Genomic DNA, 21,532 nt, shown 5'->3' on the forward strand with positions numbered 1-21,532 from the left:
TCATTATTTTGTGTTATGTATCTCACAGTGGCAATATTAGAAGCTCAAGGGTGGTAAAATCTACTGCATGGTGTTTCTGCTTACTCTCAGTCATGATATTTGGTTTCCTCATGTATTTGGCAATTTGGGAGTTTATACTAGGCTGACTTAATCAGGGAGCATCCTGACAGGCACGAGACAATGTTTTTCTCTAGAGTAAATTTACTTCTTCCTGTACTGAGGATTCTCATCATTTGGGGCCACTTAATTTCTTTAGATTTCCCCTTACTCTGTATGTGGGTAGAATAAGTCCCATTCCAGGATCCTATGATACTGGAGAGATTTTTTTCTACCCAGAGCTGAGATGGATGTAGGTTAGCTTCCTGTCTCCCCATAAGGGCAGGTGTAATTTTCTACCCACCTTCTGACAGAGGTGGCCCCCTCTATGCAAGGTCTCAACTGAGCTGCCCACATTGCACAGACGCAAGGTCTGGTCTCTCGCTTCTCTTTTTGTTGGAATATTAACATCACAGAGTATTGATAACATAGAGCATTGATATCATGTGACCCCGAGGCAGCCTAAAGTTCCATGTTTCTATCCATTCTGCCGTCAGTAACTCGTTAGGCTTTTGCTGTTAAGGGGCAAGGCTGGTGGGTAGGGGGTGGGGACAGAGTTGTGGATATGCTCAGACATTTCCCTCAATTTCTTACGACCTCAGCAACGCATTTAAAGGTCTGGCCTCCGGAAGTGTTGCTGCAGGACGCCTTTTGAGAAACCTTATCTGCTCATCTGTCACGAGCAGGAAATCAAAGTCTCAGAAGGGTTTTCAACCTCAACCAGAAACTCTGCAAAAGTTGACCCACAAAAAACTTTAGGCCCTTGCTCAGCAGGAGACTCAGCTCAGATTTCCTTTCTTCCCATGAGGAACTCCCCGTGGGGTCTTTGCGCGTCATTTCTCAAAAAGGGCCTCTGTTCAGTGCTGCCTCAACCCCCTGACGGTTCTGGAACCTGAGAGGTTCTGAGCACAAACTCTGGAACAGGTGCTTTGGTGTGAGCCTCAGCTCTGCAAGGTGTTGGGGTGGGACCCTGGCCAAGGTACTTCAACTCTGTCTCAGTTTACCCATCTGTAAAATGGGGCTAATAATAAGATCTTACAGCCTACCAGCTCAGGCTGGGAGAAACTGCACAAAATACCATCCTTCATCAGGGATTCGGGAGTTCAAGTGACATATGATCTGATTCCTGATAACCTCTGTCCTCAATACAGCTTCATAAAACCGATGACTGAATGTATTTACATTTCAACACATCCATCCCGCTTGACAGAAAGAGAGGCAAACAGAAATCAGACATACCAGGGAATTCCCTGGCGGTCTGGTGGTTAGGACTCTGCACTTTCACTGCTGGGGACTCGGCTTCAATCCCTAGTCAGGGAACTAGGATCCTGCAAGCCCCGAGGTGTGGCAAAAAAAAAAAAAAGAAATTGGCCCCAGGACTTGGGGACCCCAGATAGCTCTTCCTGGGGCCTCAAGGAAAGGATTACAATGTGCAAGGCTAGGGGCTCCTGGAATCTTACACAACCAGTGGGGAAACTAAGGAAGGCCAGACTCCCTGATTTCACAGATGGGGAAACTGAGGCCCAAGAAGGCTGATCAGCTTGTTCAAGGCCACTCAGTCAGTGCAGAGGTGGGACTGGGCGGGGGGCCCTGAGCCGCCCTCGGGTCTCCGCACGGCAGGGTCTCACCCTGTCCTCTTCCTCCTTTGTTCACTACGCATACTTAACCCATTTGGTGAGAAAAATAACTTGATATATTACTATACAATTTGTTCCAACTTTATACACCTCTGTGTGTTTTTATATTATAACCATATTCCAAAATTAATCTATTTTCACTGGAGTATTTCTTATTTCCATGTAGACACTAACTACGCTTGTTGAATTTAGGATTTCTCTAGTTGCAATTTCTATAAAGCCACTTGAGCAAAAAAGGCAAAGTACTGCCTCCCATGACTGGAGAACTGAAGATGGACATGGCAGCTTCAGGCAGGGATGGATCCAGGTGTCAAAGGAGGTCCTTAGGGAGTCGTCTCTTTCTGTGGCTTGGATGACCTGTCCTCAGTGTGGCTTCACCTGCAGGACGGCGCTCTCTCCTCATGGCCCCGACCAACCTACAAGGTCACAGCTCCAAGTCCAGAAGCCAGAAAAGTCTCCTCCTTCCCAAGTTTAACCTCATTTTCTGGGGCAGGGACGCTGCTTGGTGAGGGGTGTCAAGTGCCACTCCTGGGCACTGAGGGGCCGTCCCCCTATGATACGACACGGTTGGTTGACAGGGCATGTTTCCCGAAGGAAAACCCAGTGTGGCCATGAAAAGAAACATGAGCAGACGTGGGTCAGGCAAACACGGCCGTTCAGGACACCTGCCGCCTCGGCCCAGGGGGCGGCCACGCGCTCTGTCGCCACCCGATCCCAGGCTCGCCGGTTGCTTCCAGGGAGGAACCAGATGCGATGGGCTCAAGTCCCGTACCTGCCCCACTCTAACCGTGACCTCGGGCAAGTGTCTTAGCCTAACTTTGCCCCAGTTTCCGCATGTGTAACATGGGGGCACCACAGTGCTTGCTCACGGGGGCACGGTGAGGGTCAGACGAGGTGATAACACATGCATGGATTCAGCACCCAGTATATGTCGGCTGGTATTACTCATGATTAGCATTGCTAGGGAAATAAAACTTAGTTCAGAAAACTACTTTCACCTTGTATGTAGCATTTCCTTAGCACACATTCTGTACGTGGAATTGCCGAGGCAAAGGCCGCCTGCGTTTACAGCCCTTGTTACTTGTTGCCAGGCTGCTCTCAACAGCTCTGAGCTGCTTAGCAGTGTTGCAGGCGGGGGGCCCTGTGCTTGGGGACCCACGTGATCCCCAGCCTCTGGCCTTGCCTAGGATGACCTTCCTTTAAGAGCAAAATAAAACAGCCTGAGCACACACCCGGCAGAGGGAGGGCCACCTGGGGTGCGGGCTGTCCCCCACTTCCTTCGTCACCCCCCACCCCCAAGCTGCTGCTGTGCCCTCGCCTTCCTACACCCCCTTCCCGCTGCCGTTCCCTGGGCTGTGGCCCGCCGGAGACCCGTGCCCATTCCCTCTCCCAAACTTTCAGGCTTCCAGGAGCTGCTCCCAAACTCCTGCCGCCTTCCTTACACTGAACAACATAAGTCTCTTCCCTCTTTTTTTTTAAAACCAACCTCCATCCAAACTAGGCTCTGGAGCCTACATCCGCATCACCAAAGAGAACTTCTGGATGTAAAAAGGCCCCGTGCTCCTAAGAAAAACGGTGCCAGGGCTTTAGGATGTTTAGGGAGCACCTTGTGGACGGGCGCTGCTCGGACCCGACTTTCCTGGAGCGAACAGCCTGGGGAGGGAGACAGACGGGACAGCGAGAAAGCCCTCGTGTGTTTCCCGTAGAAACAGAACGCCACAGAGACGTTTTTAAAGCCGTGAGGAAGGCAGGCACAGGACAGGGCGTCCGACTCCATCCAAGGGGTGGTGGAGGCCCCCTTAACCAGGTGACGTGAAGGTGGGTGCAGAGGGTGACGACGGGTGGGGCACACCTGAGAGGGAGCCGCCTGCGCGGAGGCCCTGCAGCAGGAGGGGCGCGGGTCCCCGGCCGGCTGCGGAGACACGGGGGCAGGGCCGCGGACCAGCCAAGGATGCTGACCGTTCCCAAGAGCACGAGAGACCCGGGCAGAACCAGTAAGCCTGGAGTGGTGAGCGTGCGCGCGCACATGGTTGAAGGTTCCTCTAAGCGCTCTGCAGAAAACGGTTTGTAACGGGCAGAAGTGCAGGAGGGCAAGTCACTTGGGAGGTTGCTGCAACAACCCAGACAAGAAAAGGCGGCACCTTGGACCGGCACGGTGGAAGTGGGGATGCAAACAGCGCGCAAGTGGGGCGTACGTGACGCGTACGCAGTTCAGCAAGGCGTGGAGCTTGGCTGGACGCGAGTCAAGGTGAGGCCCAGGCTCGGGCCCGAGCATCCGATGACCGTTGCTGCCACTCACTGAGATGAGGGGCAGTGACGGAGGCTGGGAAGCGGAAGGACCCCGCGGATGACAGGCTGGGCAAAGAGACGACACGACACAGACGGCAGACCTCGGACCCCGGCGGTGACCTCCTTGCTTGCCCGACCCCGCTCCCGGGCCAGGGAGGAAACAAGGGCAGCGAGGACCTGGGCAAACGGGGGGTGCGATGAGCAGCTATGAACAGACACCGAAGGTGACGGTAACACCCAGGGCGACAACGCCTGGGAGAAGCCCGGCCGAGAAACTACTCCTCCGGGCAGCGGTCGGCTGACGCCCCGGGACAGAAGGCTGGGTCCCCAGCGCCACTGAAGCGCTCACCTCCACGCGGCAGGCTAGCTGGCTTCTCAGCGACGGCGCGTCCGGCTGCCTCTGCGAACATACGCAGTGGTGCCAGCAACGCCGAGAAGCCTCTGCAGAGAAAAGCCCCAAACCCACCGGCCTCAGGAGGAGGGGCGACAAAGAGGAAGGCTTCGGGGTGAAGAGAGAAATACAAAGGCACGCGTGACTGGTTTCCCTCCAGACGCGACCGTGGGGGCACCCACGCACTTTCTATCTCATCTGGCACGACTGCTGCGGAGATCTTAGTGGAGATGGCTCTGCAGTTATGTGAAGAGGGAATCTGTGGCTCCTGCATGCATACTTTCGGATGAAGATGGAATCAGAAGCTAGAACTTCGATACTGAAGGGGAGGGCGAGGCTCAGGGGAGGCGCAAGCTCCCCAGGAAGCGGCCTCTCAACAAAAGCAGCTGGACCGTCCTGAGCAGGCCACGAACGGTTGCCATCAAAGACGTTGCATTGTGTGGGTTCTGAGGATGGTCTGCTGGTGCTGAATGGGGAAGAGAAAACCTCTGAGGAACGTGTTCAAGTGGGGGCCAACTGGGAAGCTCCTTTCCTTGGACAGACACCAGATGGGACCTGCGTCCCAGGGAGCACAGAGGAAGCTGACGGTTAGATTCAAACCCTCGATGAGAAGGAGGTTCGGTGGCTGTCATCTACCCGTCCCAGCAGGGATGGGACCACAGACGACCAGGCTGAGGACACCGCGGGAGAACGGAAGGCTTTCTCCAGCGTCCTGAGGCATTCAGTGTTCAAATCCCATCTTTGCTTCAAAGCGCAGGGTCCAGTATGTGAGGGCTTTCCTGAGCGTCCCAGCACATATGGGATGAAGAAGGCTCAAGGGGCTGCAACAAACATGGCATTTAAAGGACCTTTACATCAAACACATGTGAAAGAACAGAGGACGGGAGAGATTTTGAAGACGATGCTTCTGAAAAAGAACAGGGCCCAAGAGAGTCTGAAGAAGGCAGTTCCAAAAGTCTGAAGAGAATGGTCTCGAGGGAACCTAAAAAGGAGAGTCTCAGAAAAGATTATGAAAGAAGTCTGGAGGTGACCCTGAGAAGGAATCTGAGGAGGACGGCCCCAAAAAGGGTCTGAGGAAGATGGAAGAAAGAGAATCTGAGGACTGTTCTGAAAAAGTTTGAAGAAAATGGCGTCAAAAAGGAGTCAGAAAGAAATGACCCTGAAAGATCAGATGCTGATTTGAGGATAACAGCTCTGAGTGAGGGAAGGTTCAGATGAAAAGGAAGAAGATGCACATGAAATACTATCTGGTGGCGACTTCCCTGGTGGCACAGTGGACACGACTCCATGCTCCCAAAGCAGGGAGCCCAGGTTCGATCCCTGGTCAGGGAACTAGATCCCACATGCATGCCGCAACTAAGAGTTCGCAGGTCACAACTAAGGAGCCTGCAAACTGCAACTAAGACCCGGTGCAACCAAAAGTAAATATTAAAAACAAAACAAAAAGAAATACTATCTGGTGATACATCAGGTGAAAAAGAGGAGAAAGAAAATGAGGACGGAAAAGCGTCTGAAGATGCTGGGGGGTGGAGGGGCGGGGGAGGGGGAGAGGAAGGTGAAAGGTGTGTGACGAGGGGGATCCAGCGGGAAGCTGGGACAGTCTGATGGGAGCGGGGCTGGGATACTGAGCAGAAGGGCCCTGACCCCAGGCAGCTGCTCTGTCCTGGGCAGTGACGATGACCGTGACGATGGGGGGAGGGGGTGGGGGGAAGGGATCTAATTCCTCAAACCCGCTTTGGGGGAGACACTCCACCTACACGTGCCCACACCTTGAGGTTACCATCAGTCACGTTCCCCGAGCTCGCACAAACTGACAGGATGCCTTCTCACTACTGCTTGGAAACCTCGTTGTAATGGGCACGCAGGGATTGTGAAAATACGTTAAGTGGCTGCTCAATTAAAACTTCACAGTCAGGATGCAAGTAAAAAAAAAAGATGGAAGAAGTAAGTCCAAACAGAGCACTCAAACACGAGCTGTGAACAGACTTCACTTTTCTATGAAAACAGAAATTCAAGTTGAGTTATGGCATAAAACAAAACCAAACCTAACAAATCCAGTTCCAAGCCAGGAGAACTACAGAAAAACACCACTACCCGCGAAGGCTGAAGACAGGGAGATGGAAAAATATTACAAATGAAAAGAAAGCCTGGGAGAATACGGACATGTGTCAAGAGAGAATTCGGGACAAGCAGCGGGTGACGGGAGCCGCGAGTCGGCCTACAGGACCCTGGAGACACAGTCACATCACCCCACACACCTGCTGCTCTGTCGAGCCATCGTTTATTACACACACCAGCACCTCCCAGCGTGGCCCCGAGGTCACTGCCCGAAGTACCAGGGGGGCCAGCAGGGGATGGGCTCCTCCTTCCAGATGGTCTTCAGCCTCTGCGCCCAGGAGGCCACCATCCCCCTTCTTTCTTCTTCTGATGCAAATTCAGGAGCAAAACTGATATGAGGGGCAAGGACTTTAAATCCACAGAAGTGCAGCGTGCCGTGCTACAGCCGCAAAGAAAGGAGAGCGATGAGAAGCCGCCCTGCACACGCCATCCGTCCAGTCACCAAAGGGGACAGAACACCTTTCATGCTACCAGTTAACCGAAAACAACGGAAATGCTTCAGAACCTCAGGACACGGCCGCTACCAGGGAGGAGAAAAGTGCTGGGCAGCGGCAAGTTCCAAATTCTACTCTGATAACTGACATTAATCTTTAATCTCTGCTGTTGAGTCAGACACTAAAGTTTACGGTTTTGACTGGTTAGGCAAATTATGGCAAGTCATGCGATGGAATATTCTAGAATGAGGTTATTTTAGCTACAATGTGCCACCATGGAAGGCTGTTCAAGACATGCATTAAATGTAAACAGCAAGAAGAAACGTGAAGCAGTATTTGTGGCACACTGTTTATGTAAAAAGATAAACATGATAAGCCTAATCATTAAAAGTATATATTTAAAAATATATATGGGCTGTAAAGAAATACATCAAATCATTGAAAGTGATTACTTTTAAGGGAGGAATTAAGGGGACTATTTTTATATTTTATAATCTCATTTTTTTCTATGATATGTACTTCTGCAAACTGAAAAAAAGGTGAAGATTTTTTAAAAGCAGGAATTTAAGCCTGGCTCACGGCACCTAAGCGGCCCCGCGGCCTCTGCAGAGGGAGCTCGGGCTTCCGTAGCTGAGCAGCACTGCACGGGATGACTACCCCGTCTCCTTTCAGAGATCATTTTTCTAGAAATATCACTGTCCTCCGCCTGCAGTCCTTCCCTAAACCCACACCCTGTCCAGGCCTGCCCCATCAGGTGGTGGGAGGCTGGGACCCACACCACCGCCTGCATTTTTAAAGCTCACAAACCCTTAACTACGTGATCTCTTCCGAGCTCAACACACATCCCTAACAGCCTAGATGGGCAGCTTCCACGCAGGTCGCTGGGTCTCCCAGGAGTTCCCTATGGGACATGGGGGCTGACCCAGGGCCCCCAGTTCCCTTCCTCGGCTCTGCCCCTCACCAGGGCGCTTCCGCTGACCGCCGTCCTCGCCGAGCCCGGGCCCAGGGCGCAGAGGCAGCCCGGCGTCCGCCTGGGAGCGCGGCCCGGAGCCGAGTCCTGGGCTCCTGGAGGGGGGTGGGCTCTGGCGAGGCGCCCAGCCCCGGCTCCACGGAGACGTGCCCACTCACGAGGCTGTCGGATGCGGGCCGGGGAGCCTCTTGCCAGGGTTCCGGGCGATCCTGCCTCAGGAAGCAGAGCCAGAGTGCGGATGGCTCTACCCTCCCGAGTCGTGACACACACGGGCCACCGTGGGGCTCCTGTGTACCCCAGAGCACACCAGCCAACTAGGTTTGGCCTGGCCTCTGCCCAAACGACGGCAGAAGCTGTCCTGATAACACGTGTTTTCCTCATCGGCCAGCCTTTCCAGTGCTGCCAAGTAAATCATTAAAGAGGGCAGAGGCTGCCACTTCCTGTACCCAGGGAAGTCACAACGGTCTGGCCTTCAGGCCTGTGTCACACCTCCTTTGTACCAGAGGAGCTGCGGGGCAGGGAGGGGTGTGGCGTACCTGGAGGGGCCACAGGAAGTATCGGAAGTCTCCGCTGGCTCCAGTTTTCCAGTACATGTCGGCCGTGCCGCCCGTGGTTAAGGACAGGATGGCCAGTTTACCCTGCGGAGGACACAGCACACGCCCTGGTGGGGCCCCAGAGGACAGCGCAGCAAAGGCCACTGCGACTCCAGCCCAGAGGTGTATACTGACCGGGAGGGAAAACCCGAGGCCAGCTCCCCTGCACCCTTCCCCGATGGAAAGACACACATTCCCATCTCCGTCCAGCCCAGCTGCAGGTGACAGCTACATCGAATGCAGAGAGCAGGGGACAACCAGAGGAACGGACGGGGCGCACACAGAGCCGCCAGGCCCCGGCGCTGCTGGAGAGCAGGCTTCAGGGACGCAGGGGAGGAGTGGATGAGGCCGAGGCCAGACCTCAGAGCGGCTGGGAGGGCAAATGGTACCGCCCGCGGTGCCCGGCTCCTGGGGCCACTCAGCAAAGGGTGGCATCTTTTCACGGTCCAAGACGGATCTCATGACTCAGTGTTTTCTTTATATGCACTTATTTTCTGAGGATCTCAGAATTTAAAATGTCATTTGTTTTAGTAGGAAATCCATAGCTACCGCGTCCCGTGCATCTGCCAGGTTCCCCGCTACCTCTTCCCTGGGGGCGAGACGTTATCCTGTTTTCAAGGCGGTTACGTGACGCTCAGAGGTGACCTGGCGCGTGGCCAGCTATGAGCCCGCATCGTGGAGCAGGTGCCCCCCGGCCGCCGCCCCCAGGCCAGCCCAGGCCTCCCTGGCTGAGCACGCAGACGGGCGTGGACGCTCTGTATCCCTTGCTGGAAGAAAAGCCCACGGCCTCGGGAACGAGGCTTTCTCGCCCATGGAACCACACGGGGCCTTACGCACAGCTGGCGCTCAGTGTTTGGTTAAAAGATGCAAACCGGGAGTGACTTGCTGAGACGCCCCCTCCAGCCCCGATGGACGCCGCCCCTCACCGGGCCGTACCTTGAGGAGGCCGTCGTCGTAGAAGCCCGGGAGGTCGAAGGCGAAGCCCTGGCACAGCACCCTGTCCATCCAGCCCTTGAGGACGGCCGGCACGCTGAACCAGTACAGCGGGAACTGCGGGAGGGGCAGGCAGGGAGCGCTGGAGCCGCTTCCGCGCTCCCTGCCTGGCGTTCGGGGAAGCCTCCTCCCCGGGCCCGGCAGGCAGGTGTCCGCAACACGACGGGGAGGCTTCTCCCCCTTCTCTGAGGCGCGCGGTGTGGCGGTGACGGCCGGCGGGGCGGGCAGGGCCGACAGCGTGCTGGTCGCTGTCACAGCTGGCGCTGCGTCCCCCGTGATGGTCCCCGACTGCTTGCCGCTGACTGAGCGGGCCGGGAGGTGCTGAGCCCCAGCCACGGGGCCAGAGCGAGGGTGTGGGAAAGAGTCTGCCCGTTTCCCCGCCCGGGGGTGAGACACGCATCTGGGAGTCGGGCTGGGGTAGGTTCTGAGAAGTCTGCTCCTCAGATTCCACACACCAGCAGCACGGTCTCCCTGGAGTCCACTCCGGTCCCCACAGAAGCCCTAACACCATATCCAACAATATCGTCAGTGAAAAGAGATGAACACATGCAATAACCTGTTACCAAAGCTAGGAGGAAGCCCGTGTTTCACGTGCTTTCACTATAAATCTAACTCAGGACTTGGCACTGAAATCCCAGCTCCACAACCTACTGCTGTGTGACGTTGTCAAGTTACTTAACCTCTCTGGGCCTCCTTAGCCTGATTTGCAAATCACTCACAGCACTGTGGTGAGTGTCAATGACACATCACGGTGCCCAGAACAGGGTAAATGCTCAGTGAGTGGTGAGCTATGGTCACAGTAGCAGTGGTCGTGGTGAATGACATTTTTATTAGTGTTGAGCAAAAAAAAATAAACATACATGCAGAGGCTCTGGGCAGAGTATGGGGAAAAGGGGTGGGGATGGGGAGAAGACAGGTGAAAAGAGGCAGGAATAAAGAAAGACTCGCACAGAGGGAACAGGCCTTGGCTGGTGTTCACCTTCCAGTTACAGGGGAGGAGGAAGGGGAGGAGGGGGAGGAGGGGGAGGAGGGAGCCTCGGGCTCCGTGTGCTCAGCCGGGAGCCCGCAGCGGAGGGGAGACAGAGCTGCGTGGGGTTCTGCTCGGACCAGGGGCCGGACTGCTGGGCCATCGTCACACGGCTGCATGGCCCTGCGTGACTACCAGCGTGCCGGTGGTAAACCGCGGGCACTCAGGTGTAAGGAGGATGGAAGAAGGTCCGCACTTGGACCAGACCCGGAGTCAAGGTCGCGGGGAAGCGGGGCGGGCAGACGCAGGGCTGCCGCTTCCGCGTGCACAGGTGTAGTCTATGGGGCGTTTCTGCGCTGTGTCTGGAAACCGGCTCTGCGCCCACCGCAAGGGTGGTCCTGTTCTCCCGCCCCCGCCCCGCCCCTCAGCAGGTTGGAAAACAGAGACGATGTGGACCCAGGAGATCCCTTCCTGGGAGGCTGGATCTAGTGGTGTGGGGCAGAGGCAGAGCAGCCAGATCGGAGAGGAGCAGCTGCCATGGGGAAGGGAGCAGACACCCACACCCCGTGCCACGGCCCTGAAGCCCGCCACGGCCTGTCCTCGGGTTCCGGGGACCCAAGCGATCAGGGCCCTTACGATAAATCCCCTTCTCTCCTGGCCTGACTTGGATTTCTATCCACCCAACGATTCCCCAAAAGTACATTTACTCTGCGGCCATGACGCCCGCCTGGCTGGCCGTGGCCGTGGCCGTGGCCGCGGCGTCCTGGGCAGCTCTCGTGCAGTGAAGCCTGCCTGGGAAGGTGAGTGAGCCCCGGGCGAGGGTGGGGGGCGAGGCCGCCCACGGGGCTTGGGGGACATGGTCCTCCTCCCGACGACCGGGACACTTAAGGCAGCAGCTGCATCTGGCCCAAAGCACGCTGACAAACACCCACGCAGACAAACCTGGTTTCCACACAGCCCCGCACCTCCCGGGCTGGGGACCAGAGAACGAAGGCAGAACCTTCTGCAGGGTCGGACGTTTCGGGACCACAGGCTAAAGGGAAGTCCCTGCTGTTTACGTGGGGGTCAGGATCTGAACGGGGGGCATGGGCTCCCTGGGTCTCCGGACCCAACGAGACAGAAGTAAGCGCGCAGATCGTAGCACCACCGCCAGGAGCGTGAACTCAGTACCGGGAAAGACTCTGCACACAGGACAAACCAAACTCGTTACCATAATCCGAGGGGAAACAAACCTGAAACATCACTAGGTCGGCCTCCTGAACCTTTTTCTGCTCCGCGATTATGTCGCTCGTCAGAGACCTCTTCTTGCAGGCCTCGTACGCTTCCACACCGTAGCTGAAGAAGTCGGGGCTGGAGAGGGCGCCTGGAAGAACAGGACAGGGGTTCTCGCCCAGGGGGCAGCTGCGGCCCATCCCGCCAATCCCACCAGCGCCACTGCCGCCTGGACGTCCCTCCCCACCCCCAGCAGGCCACCGGGCAGTCACGGAGACCTGAGCACGCGCCAGGCCCTGGGCTCAGACTGTGGACGCAAAGAGAGGAAGCTACGTCCTTACCTTCCCCTAAGGGACTCAAAGTCCAGTAGGAGAGGTGGATGAGTAACCACACGATAACACACAGAACACGACCACCCAGCCAGCTCGGTGTAACGTTACGGCAGACGGGCCTCACACCCCACAGCCTAGAAGCAGGGGGTCTCACTCTGCGTGTGCAACAAGCGCTACAGCCAGCTCTGCGGGGGCGGGTTAGGAGCGCACCCTGGGGATGAGTCGGTGAACAGGGTTCTGATGACGGAGTAGGAGTTTCAGGCAGCCTGGAGAAGCGGGGGACCTTCTGGGCAGAAGACGCAGACGGGGAAACTTGGCCAGCCCAGGAGTGGGCCACTGGGAGCACAGCCAAGAACCTGCGGTGAGAGGCCGGGAGGCCCGCAGGTGATGTGACTGCAGGAATGGACCAGGGCTTGTGAGCCCGGCCGAGGGGCTTAAGCTTCTCCTGCACACAGGGGGCTGCTCCCCACGTATATAGTGAATGCTCCAATTCAGCTCTGGAAAAGCTCACTGTGGCCTCAGCGATTCAGGAGAAGGCCTGGTAGGGGAGGGGCTCAGGCAGCAGCAGCGGGGGGGAGGGGTCGGGCTGGAACCTGCAGCACCTGACCCTGACCCTGACCCTGACCCTGACCCTAACCCTCGATAACTAGGCTGAAAGCCAAGTTAACACTTTGACCTAGGCCTTCAGTGGGTTCTCCTCAAGCAGCATGCTTCACCCAGCCGCGCTGATCAGTGTTAACAACAGTCGCCCGTGGCTGAGGATCCCCACGTACCACGCCAGGCTCTGCAGCATCACCATGCTATGTTCGTAACAACCCGACAGGCTGGCTAATTCTGACCGACCAGAGAGGAGGTGGAGGCTGAGGGCCGAGCTCAAGGCCACGGGTCCCACATGGCAGCAGAGGGGACGACGGGAGGCCCAGGTGCCGCCCCTGCAGCACGCGGCCTGCAGAGGAGCCCAAGGAGAGGCCAGCCCTTCAGCAGCCACAGCTGAGAACGTGCCAGGGCTCTGCTTCCTCCCTCAGCCTCCCCGGGGTTCATTTTCATTCAAAGCACCTGTTGGGACCCTTCTGTGCATGAGGTTCTGTACCGACCAGAGACCCTGAGCAGGAGAGCCCGTGTCTCAGGCAGGCTGCCGCCCACCGGGTGTGGAGCCCACAGAGGACCCTGGGTGCTTCTGATAATGGTACACGGACAATAAAATGTGCATGGGCCACGTATGTTCTAGATAAAATTAAAAAGTAAGTATCAAAGCAAAGGTATCCAAATGTCATGGGAAAACGGGAATATTTTTATAAGTGAGGGTATGGAGAGGACTTTCTTAGTAAGACAGGGAATCCAGAGCCATGGAAACATACTGACCCACAGCTTGAAACGAAAGCTGGAGACAGAGGAAGCCTAAGTCAACAGGGCAACTGGTAAGTTATAGCAGGTACCATGAAGTGCCACGCAGTCATTAAAAAGACTCCCAAAAGCTCTAGTGAATAAAGCAAATCCCCACTTACATCTGTATCTACAGAGTTCCTAAGCTCTACACAGATATGCACTTTGCTGATATTTGGAGTAAGATCTACAATGATCCACACCACAAAGTTCGGCCTGCTTGTCCCTGGGGGCCAGGCAGGACCAGGAGGGCGTGTGAAGGGGCTTGCTGTTTTCACCCTCTGCCCACCTGTTCACCACATTTAAGATACTTTATACAAAGAGCTTGTGTCACTTGATTCACTGAAAACCAGTGGCTCCTCCACATGATACTCTCTATCTCCCCAGTCCCTGCTTTGCTATTGGCTCAGTGAAAAGAATTATTTGGTTTATTAAAAGGGAATAGACAGGGACCTCCCCGGTGGTCCAGTGGGCAAGACTCCATGCTCCCAATGCAGGGGGCCTGGGTTCGATCCCTGGTCAGGGAATTAGATCCCACATGCCGCAACTAAGACCCCGCGCGGCCAAAATAAATAAATAAATAAATATTGTTTTTTTAAAAAAAGGGAAGGGCTTCCCTGGTGGCACAGTGGTTGAGAATCTGCCTGCCAATGCAGGGGACACGGGTTCGAGCCCTGGTCCGGGAAGATCCCAAATGCCACGGAGCAAGTAAGCCCGTGCACCACAACTACTGACCCTGCGCTCTAGAGCCTGCGAGCCACAACTACTGAGCCTGCGCACTGCAACTACAGAAGCCTGCACGCCTAGAGCCCGTGCTCCGCAACAAGAGAAGCCACTGCAGTGAGAAGCCCGCGCACCGCGACCAAGAGTAGCCCCTGCTTGCCACAACTAGAGAAAGCCCACGCGCAGCAACAAAGACCCAACGCAGCCAAAAAAATAAATCAATAAAATAAATAAATTTAAAAAAAAAGAAGGGAAGACAAGAAGAGACAAGGATGTCAGCTATTACCATCAGCACTGAATACTAAATCTGGGGATCTTGTTAACCCAACAGCAAACAGAAGGAAATTAAAGGTAATTAATTTAAAATTAAAATTCCTGGAAAACCACAGGTGAAATTATCATTATTTGCAGGTGATCTGACTGTATATCAGGAAAGCCCCAGAGAATCAGCTGAAAACTACAAACAGTAGGAAAATTAGTAGCAGCCACATACACGCACACACAGATTAGTCCTCTCCCTACAGAGCAGGGGACCCCAACCCCCCGGCCGCAGACTGGTACCCGTCCTCGGCCTGTTAGGAACCGGGCCGCACAGCAGGAGGTGAGCGGCGGGCCAGCGAGAGAAGCTTCCTCTGCATTTACAGCCGCTCCCCATCGCTTGCATTACCGCCTGAGCCATCCCTCGCCCCAGTCCATGGAGAAACTGTCTTCCACGAAACCCATCCCTGGTGCCATAAAGGCTGGGGACTGCTGACACAGAGGAACAAAACCCAGTTAGTAAGAATTATGTGAGAGCTGCATGAAGAAAACTCGTAAACAGACCTGGAAGGTTGCAAGAGCACATGAGCAAATGAGGAGCCACGCCTGTCACGGGGACAGAAAGAACTTTACGAGGCTGAGTCATCTGTAAACTTAATGGGACCTCAATAAAAAGATCATCTGTTACCTTTTGAATCTTGCCACCCAAAGGCTGGCACTTGCCATCTGCCTCTACAAGGATTAAGTCACAAACTGCTGTGACCGTTGACCTTCAACACGCCCTGAAAGGAGTTCAGGGTGGAGATCAGGAATGAGGCGCCCTGTGCTCCCGGAAAAACTGGCAGAACAGGCCTTCAGAGATTTAGATCTTTCCAGGAGAAGATTTTATGAGCCCAATTCTTGCACCTCTTCGTATCTAGAAAAGCACTACCATCACTAACGGAGACATGTGCTCCTCGTGACCAGCAGCAACCTTCTGCCAAACTGTGTGCTCAACTGCACGTACCCGCTTCACCAAAATCACACATATCCTGACTTCCCCCCTCACCTCTTCGGAGCAGTTCCTCAGAGCTCTCTGAGAGGCTGTCTCCTGGGCTAGAGTCCTCATTTTGCCCCAAATGAAACTTAACTCACAACTCTCACGTTGTGCATTTTTTTTTCAGTCGACAATCTGGAAAGCTAATTCAAAAGATTTTATGGAAAAGTAAAACTAGTCAGAAAAAAAATAGAAAATAAGACAAATGAGGGTGACCTAACTCTATCAGATATTAAATAAATTATTTGCCAAAATAATTAAAGCCATGTGGTACTGAGTCATGGATAGGAAAACAAAACCAGAATACAAAGTTTAGAAGAGAATAAAACATATGTGGGAATTCAGATCACAATGAAGGTGGCATTTTAAATTGGGGCAAATAGCTGGATCATGTAACAAATGGTGATGAGCGAGCTGGGTAAGTACTTGGGAGAAACGACCCACACCTCACATCATACACCAAAGTAAACTCTGAATAGAGAACGTACTTAACTCTAAAAAGTGGAGCCTGTCAAATACCAGAAGAAACTATAACACCTTTAAAAAATAAGCTTAGAGTTTACACGACACAAAACACACAGGTCAAAAGCCAACTAAGCAAAAGTAAATGAAATTCTGCATGAAAAAAGCCACCACAGTAAAGTCACAACTAAAAAAAAAAAAAAATAGGTAAAAATATATTTACAATTCATATACAAAACTGTGTACTCAGGGACCATTTTTCCACCTGTCAGATTGGCAATTATCAAAAAATTGGTAAAATGAGGAAACGAGCACTTGCAAACACTGCTGGGGGTAAACTGGCACAGCACCTACAGAAAGCAGTTTGATATTATCTACGAAAATTCAAAACGCACATTCCCTCTGATCAGCAACTCCATCCTAGATATACCTGCACAGACAGGAAAACACATATGGCCACGACTGCACACTGCAGCTCTGTTATCGTAGCAAAAGTGAGAAACAACCAAAAATGCCCATTAGTGGCAGCTACTTAAACCATGGCTCCTCCATACAATGGGGGACTTCGCAGCAGAAAAAAAGCAACATGCAAAACAACATATGTAATATGTCCCCATTTTTTAAAAAGCGGAGGGAAGGGCTTCCCTGGTGGCGCAGTGGTTGAGAGTCTGCCTGCCAATGCAGGGGACACGGGTTCGAGCCCTGGTCTGGGAAGATCCCACATGCCACGGAGCAACTGGGCCCGTGAGCCATAATTACTGAGCCTGCGCGTCTGGAGCCTGTGCTCCGCAGCAAGAGAGGCCGCGATAGTGAGAGGCCCGCGCACTGCGATGAAGAGTGGCCCCCACTTACCGCAACTAGAGAAAGCCCTTACACAGAAACGAAGACCCAACGCAACCATAAATAAATAAATTTAAAAAAAAAAAATGCAAACCTTAAAAAAAAAAAAAAAAGCGGAGGGAAAATGGAGGCTATGCCCTTAATTGCTTTAGGTACATCAAGAGATAGCGCAGACTCACTCCAGAAAGATGCACAGGTAACGGGTGACACTGGTTTCCTTGGGGGCAGAGAAACCAGGTGGCTGGGGACGGGGGAAAGAACTTGCACTGACACCTTTTTGACTTGAGAACTCTCCATCATGTGCAATGATAAGCTTTGTTTTCAAACTTTTTTTGTTTTCAAACTTTTTAAAAAAATTACAAAGAAGGCAAAATCCCCCAAACAATCTGATTTAAAAATGGGCAGAGGATCTGAACAGACATCTTTCCGAAGAAAACACACAGATGGCCAACAGGCATGTGAAAAGATGCTCAACATCACTAATCATCAGGGATGCAAATCAAAACCACAGTGAGATATCACTTCACACCGGTCAGAATGGCCATCATCAAAAAGACAAGAGACAACAAGTGCGGGTGACGACGTGGAGAAGAGGGAACCCTCGTGCACTGCTGGTGAGAATGTAAAGTGCAGCCACTATGGAGAACCGTGTGGAGGTTTCCTCCCCAAAATTAAGAATAGAGCTACTACCCAGCAATCCCACTTCTGGGTATTTACCCAGAGAAAAGGAACACAGTAACTCAAAAAGATATCTGCACCCCTATGTTCACTGAAGCATTATTCACAACAGCCAAAATACGAAAACAACCGAAATGCCCATCAATGGATGAAGAAAAGGTGATATATAAACATAATGGAATATCATTCAGCCACAAAGAAAGAAACCTTGCCATTTGCAGCAACGTGGATGGACTTGGAGGGTATCATGCTAAGTGAAATAAGTCAGGCAGAAAAAGACAAATACTGTATGATCTCACTTACATGCGGAATCTTAAAAAACAAAACAAAAAAATAACTGAGCTCATGAATACAGAAAACAGATTGGTCGCTGCCTGGGGCAGGGGCAGGGGCTGGAGGGGGTGGGTAATACAGGTAATGAGGGCCGGAAGAACAAACTTTCAGTTATAAATGACTAAGTCACGGGGATGTCACACACAGCATGGTGACTACAGTTAAGACTGCTGCACATTTGAAAGAGTGGATCTTGAAAGTTCTCACCAAGAGGGGAAAAAAGTGAAACTATGTGCGGTGACGAATGTTAACTGGACTTGTCATCATTTTGCAATGTATACCAACATCGCATCCTTATGTTATACACCTGAAACGAATACAACGTTATGTCAATTATACCTCAGTAAAAAGACACACACAAAGAAGAAAGTTTAAAAAACCAGAGCATTTATTCCATGACTCACCGGTGATATCTTTCCTTGTGGCCCTCGGCTCAAAGTCCATGGCATAGAGATCAGAAACGGTGACGGTGCAGCCCTGCCGGCTCAGTTCAGCCACCGCCATGTCCTTCAAGGACCCGTTGAAAGACCTGGGCTCTTGGTGCGCGTAGACGATGAGCACTTTCTTACCTAAATCCGGACAAGAAACCATTTCTCTTGAAGAATAATTCCTCTTTGTCAAAATTCAACAAGGACTAAAATGACAATGAAACACGTAGGTGCATCACCATGGTTGAAGCTAAGTAAGAAAGACCAACCCTTTTTATGGGTGACAGTTTTAAAACAATGAGCATTTTTTAAAAAATCTAATTATGTCATAGTTCATCATTACTTGAGATTACTAACACACAAATACACGAGTAAAGTTACAATTCCTCAAGAGTAACACAACTGAGTTCCTTAAAAGCCCAATCTGTTTTATCCTCCGTAAGTTTTAGCCGTGTTGCCTAATATCGTAAGAAACTACCGTGACTAATCTTTTGTGCTAACCCTTTGTCGGAAGGCATCAGCCACTGACACACAGCTCTGCTTCCTTCCCCTCCACCAAAAACTGACACTTAAGACATCAAAAATCAGATCCCTAGTCCCACGGGAGAGGCAGGGCCTGCATCAAGTCCCGCTTTTGGGGGCGAGGCCGAGGGCAAGAGGCTCTAAGAAGACCAGCGTTACAGGGCCTGGCTGTGTCACTAACACCAACAGCCTCTGAAGCAGTACTGTCCTCGTTCAGAAGATTCTGTGAGGTTAGGTACCGATTTCTTCCAGAAGGCAGCTGTGGGGATTTGTTTAAATCTTCCCTGGGAACATCTGAGACCAAAATGTTTAAACGCTTGATTTATATTATTCTGTTTAGGCCCTTAAGGAGAAAATATAAACGTCAGTTGGAAGCAAACAGCTTTGGGGCATTCAGCTGAGTGTAAAGGTTGAACCCCACAAGTGAAATTAATGATTAACAGTTTTATTTTAACCCCTCAGACTCATTTGTTATAAAGGAACTCTACTTGGGGGCTTAATAGGAAAAAGGATACACATGAACTGGGGAGAGCGCTGCCTCCCAGGGGATATTTCACGAGGTCTGGAGACGTTTCTGGCTGTCACTTCCAGAGGGAGGCACGGCTGGCATACAGGAGACAGAGCCCAAGGCTGCTGCTAAACATCCTACAAATACAGACAGGTCCCAAAACACAGGGCTATCTAGCCCCAAAGGTCAGCAGTGCCGAGGCTGAGAAACCCTAACGGATGACGCAATGTGTAAAATAACGTGAATGTTTATGTTCTGAAATGAAAGGATTTTCATCTTTTGTTGAAAAAAAAAGATGTCACAGAATGGGATGTGTGTGAGTCGTGCTGAATCTTTAACCATCGTGACTCTTGGGGCTCATTCACTCAGTATCTATTTATTGAGCACCTACTATGTCCTGGTGGTCATCCCAGAGGCTGGAGACAAAGCAAAGACAGCATAAGTATTAGATTTTGATGGGGCTGAAATGGACAATAAGACCAGTAAGAAAACACAAAATGAGAGAATTCCAGACAGCAGTGCACATTATAAACAAGTTTTATACGCTTCAGTGCTGTCTGGAGTTTTCATAACAAGGTATTCAATTTCTAACTAAAATTTTATTTTAAAAAAGCTTAACTCCCCCATGGCTAATAGTCACCTGCCATATTCTAGGAAGATGGGTATTTTTCTCTCTGGACGCTGCCAAGAGGAGGGTCTGCGGTTAACCCTGGGCACGGAAGGACTGGGAGTGGTGGGCCCTGGGCTCTCAGGCGCAATCACTCTCCTCGGTGACCCCAACAATCTAGAAGAGAAAACAAACACTGAGGGACGGGGGGAGAGTGGTGGGGAGGTCGAGGTACAGCCACAGACAGGTTCAGGCAGAGGGAAGAGCGAGGGTAAGGCAGGCAGTGGGAGCGGCCAGGTGTTCAAGGACGCCTGCTTCATGCACCTGGGGTTAAAACAGAGCGCTGGATGGTGGCAGATTCAGTCCAAGAGATGGGTGGGTCTGCAGGACAGGGGCAAAGACTTTATCCTGAGCCTAACAGAAAGCTGCTGGAGCACGTTATGCAGGAGAGTGATGGGACCTGATCACCTCGGACAGATCATCAGTGTCACTCCAGATTCAGGGACACCTCGTCCTGCGATCCCTAGGGTCAGGGCCCAAAGACATTTTGGTTTGCTTAAAAACCATTTAATTTGAATGCCTACAGTAGGGCATGCATTCCCCTCTTGCTTTGCTGGGCCCAGTTTACCTATTTACATCACCCGCCGGGCCACTGGAGACCACTGAGTTTCTGACTCCCGCTGTGGTAAATTCTCCTAGTTGTACAGAATAAGAAACTGAGGCCCAAGAAGTCGTCTACTTGCCCAACACTTCCCCCACTGACCTCCCCTACCTACTGCCCCTGCACAGCAAGGGTACCTACCCCTTCCTCGGAAATTATACACTTACCAGGTCAACAGGAAAAAAGAGCCATGTGGTGGTTAAACTCTATATATCACATCAAATGGGCTGATAGTTTGATGTACATTACTTCGTCCTAATCTCCGCGACCGTTTCTCTCTTCCTACACTTGGGTTCTTTCCATCCCCCCTATAACTACACATAGCCCTGCAAGAAGCATACACCGAGTACACGTTTCTCTTTTCGAATTTCTCTGGCTGAGAATCTCAGGGACTAAAGTTAAAGAAGCTGAGTTCCAGGGCCTGGTACAGACCGGACGGTACGCGGGGCAGAGGTCGAGCCGGAACTCGGCGGCCCGCGGGCCCAGGCCGGGTCACCGCGACGCCCACTCGCTGACCCCGGGCTGCCCGCTTCCCGTCTGCAGCTGGGGTCAGCGCAGCCCGAGTCCAGGGCGGAGGGCAGCGGCTGAGGGCAGCGAAGGGCCTGCTCACCCTGTGCCCCAGCCTCGTACTTGCAGAAGAGGAGCCTCGGGCACGCGGGAAGTGGGAACCCGCGGACACCCTCGCCCTGGGAAGGGTCCCCAAGCCCGCCCCCCGCGGGCGACGACACTCACCGCAGCCAGCGCGCGCCCAGAACGAGGGCAAGACGCGGACTCCCTCCACAAGAACGTCCGACGTCCACACCACGTTCTGGCCCCGCGGGCCACGCACTCGCAGACGTCGGCGCGCTGACGCGCTTTGCGGGGCGGACGCGGGGAGTCAGCCAGCGGGGCCCCGCCCCGAGCGCAGTCCTGGCCACGCCCACTCCCCCAACCACGAACACCGCCCCGCCTCGCCCTAGACCCGGCCCCGCCCCCGCCCCGCCCCAGAGCGCAGCCCCGCCCCGCCCCGCCCCGCCCCGCCCCCGAGCCCGACCAGTCTCGACCTCTCCCCGCACTCGGCG

At 53.1% G+C, this 21,532-nt stretch overlaps 1 protein-coding gene across 2 annotated transcripts; it reads right to left on the reverse strand.

Moving 5' to 3' along the window:
• Positions 1-6,678: 6,678 nt before the first annotated feature.
• On the reverse strand, positions 6,679-21,358 carry NQO2 (N-ribosyldihydronicotinamide:quinone dehydrogenase 2). Of its 2 annotated transcripts, XM_082346043.1 has the most exons (8): positions 21,204-21,358; positions 19,844-19,987; positions 18,150-18,314; positions 16,118-16,159; positions 11,721-11,851; positions 9,465-9,578; positions 8,472-8,573; positions 6,679-6,910 (listed from the first exon to the last, which is right to left on the reverse strand). In XM_082346043.1, the coding sequence occupies exons 2-8, from the start codon at positions 19,848-19,850 to the stop codon at positions 6,734-6,736; spliced, it is 738 nt and encodes a 245-aa protein (XP_082202169.1). In that variant the 5' UTR covers positions 19,851-19,987; positions 21,204-21,358; the 3' UTR covers positions 6,679-6,733. The 2 variants fall into 2 exon arrangements, with proteins under 2 accessions (XP_082202169.1, XP_082202170.1); XM_082346044.1 differs by lacking the exon at positions 16,118-16,159.
• Positions 21,359-21,532: the final 174 nt, after the last annotated feature.

This window comes from Balaenoptera borealis (assembly GCF_965194805.1).
Source record: "Balaenoptera borealis genome assembly, chromosome: 12".
Taxonomy (NCBI): domain Eukaryota; kingdom Metazoa; phylum Chordata; class Mammalia; order Artiodactyla; family Balaenopteridae; genus Balaenoptera; species Balaenoptera borealis.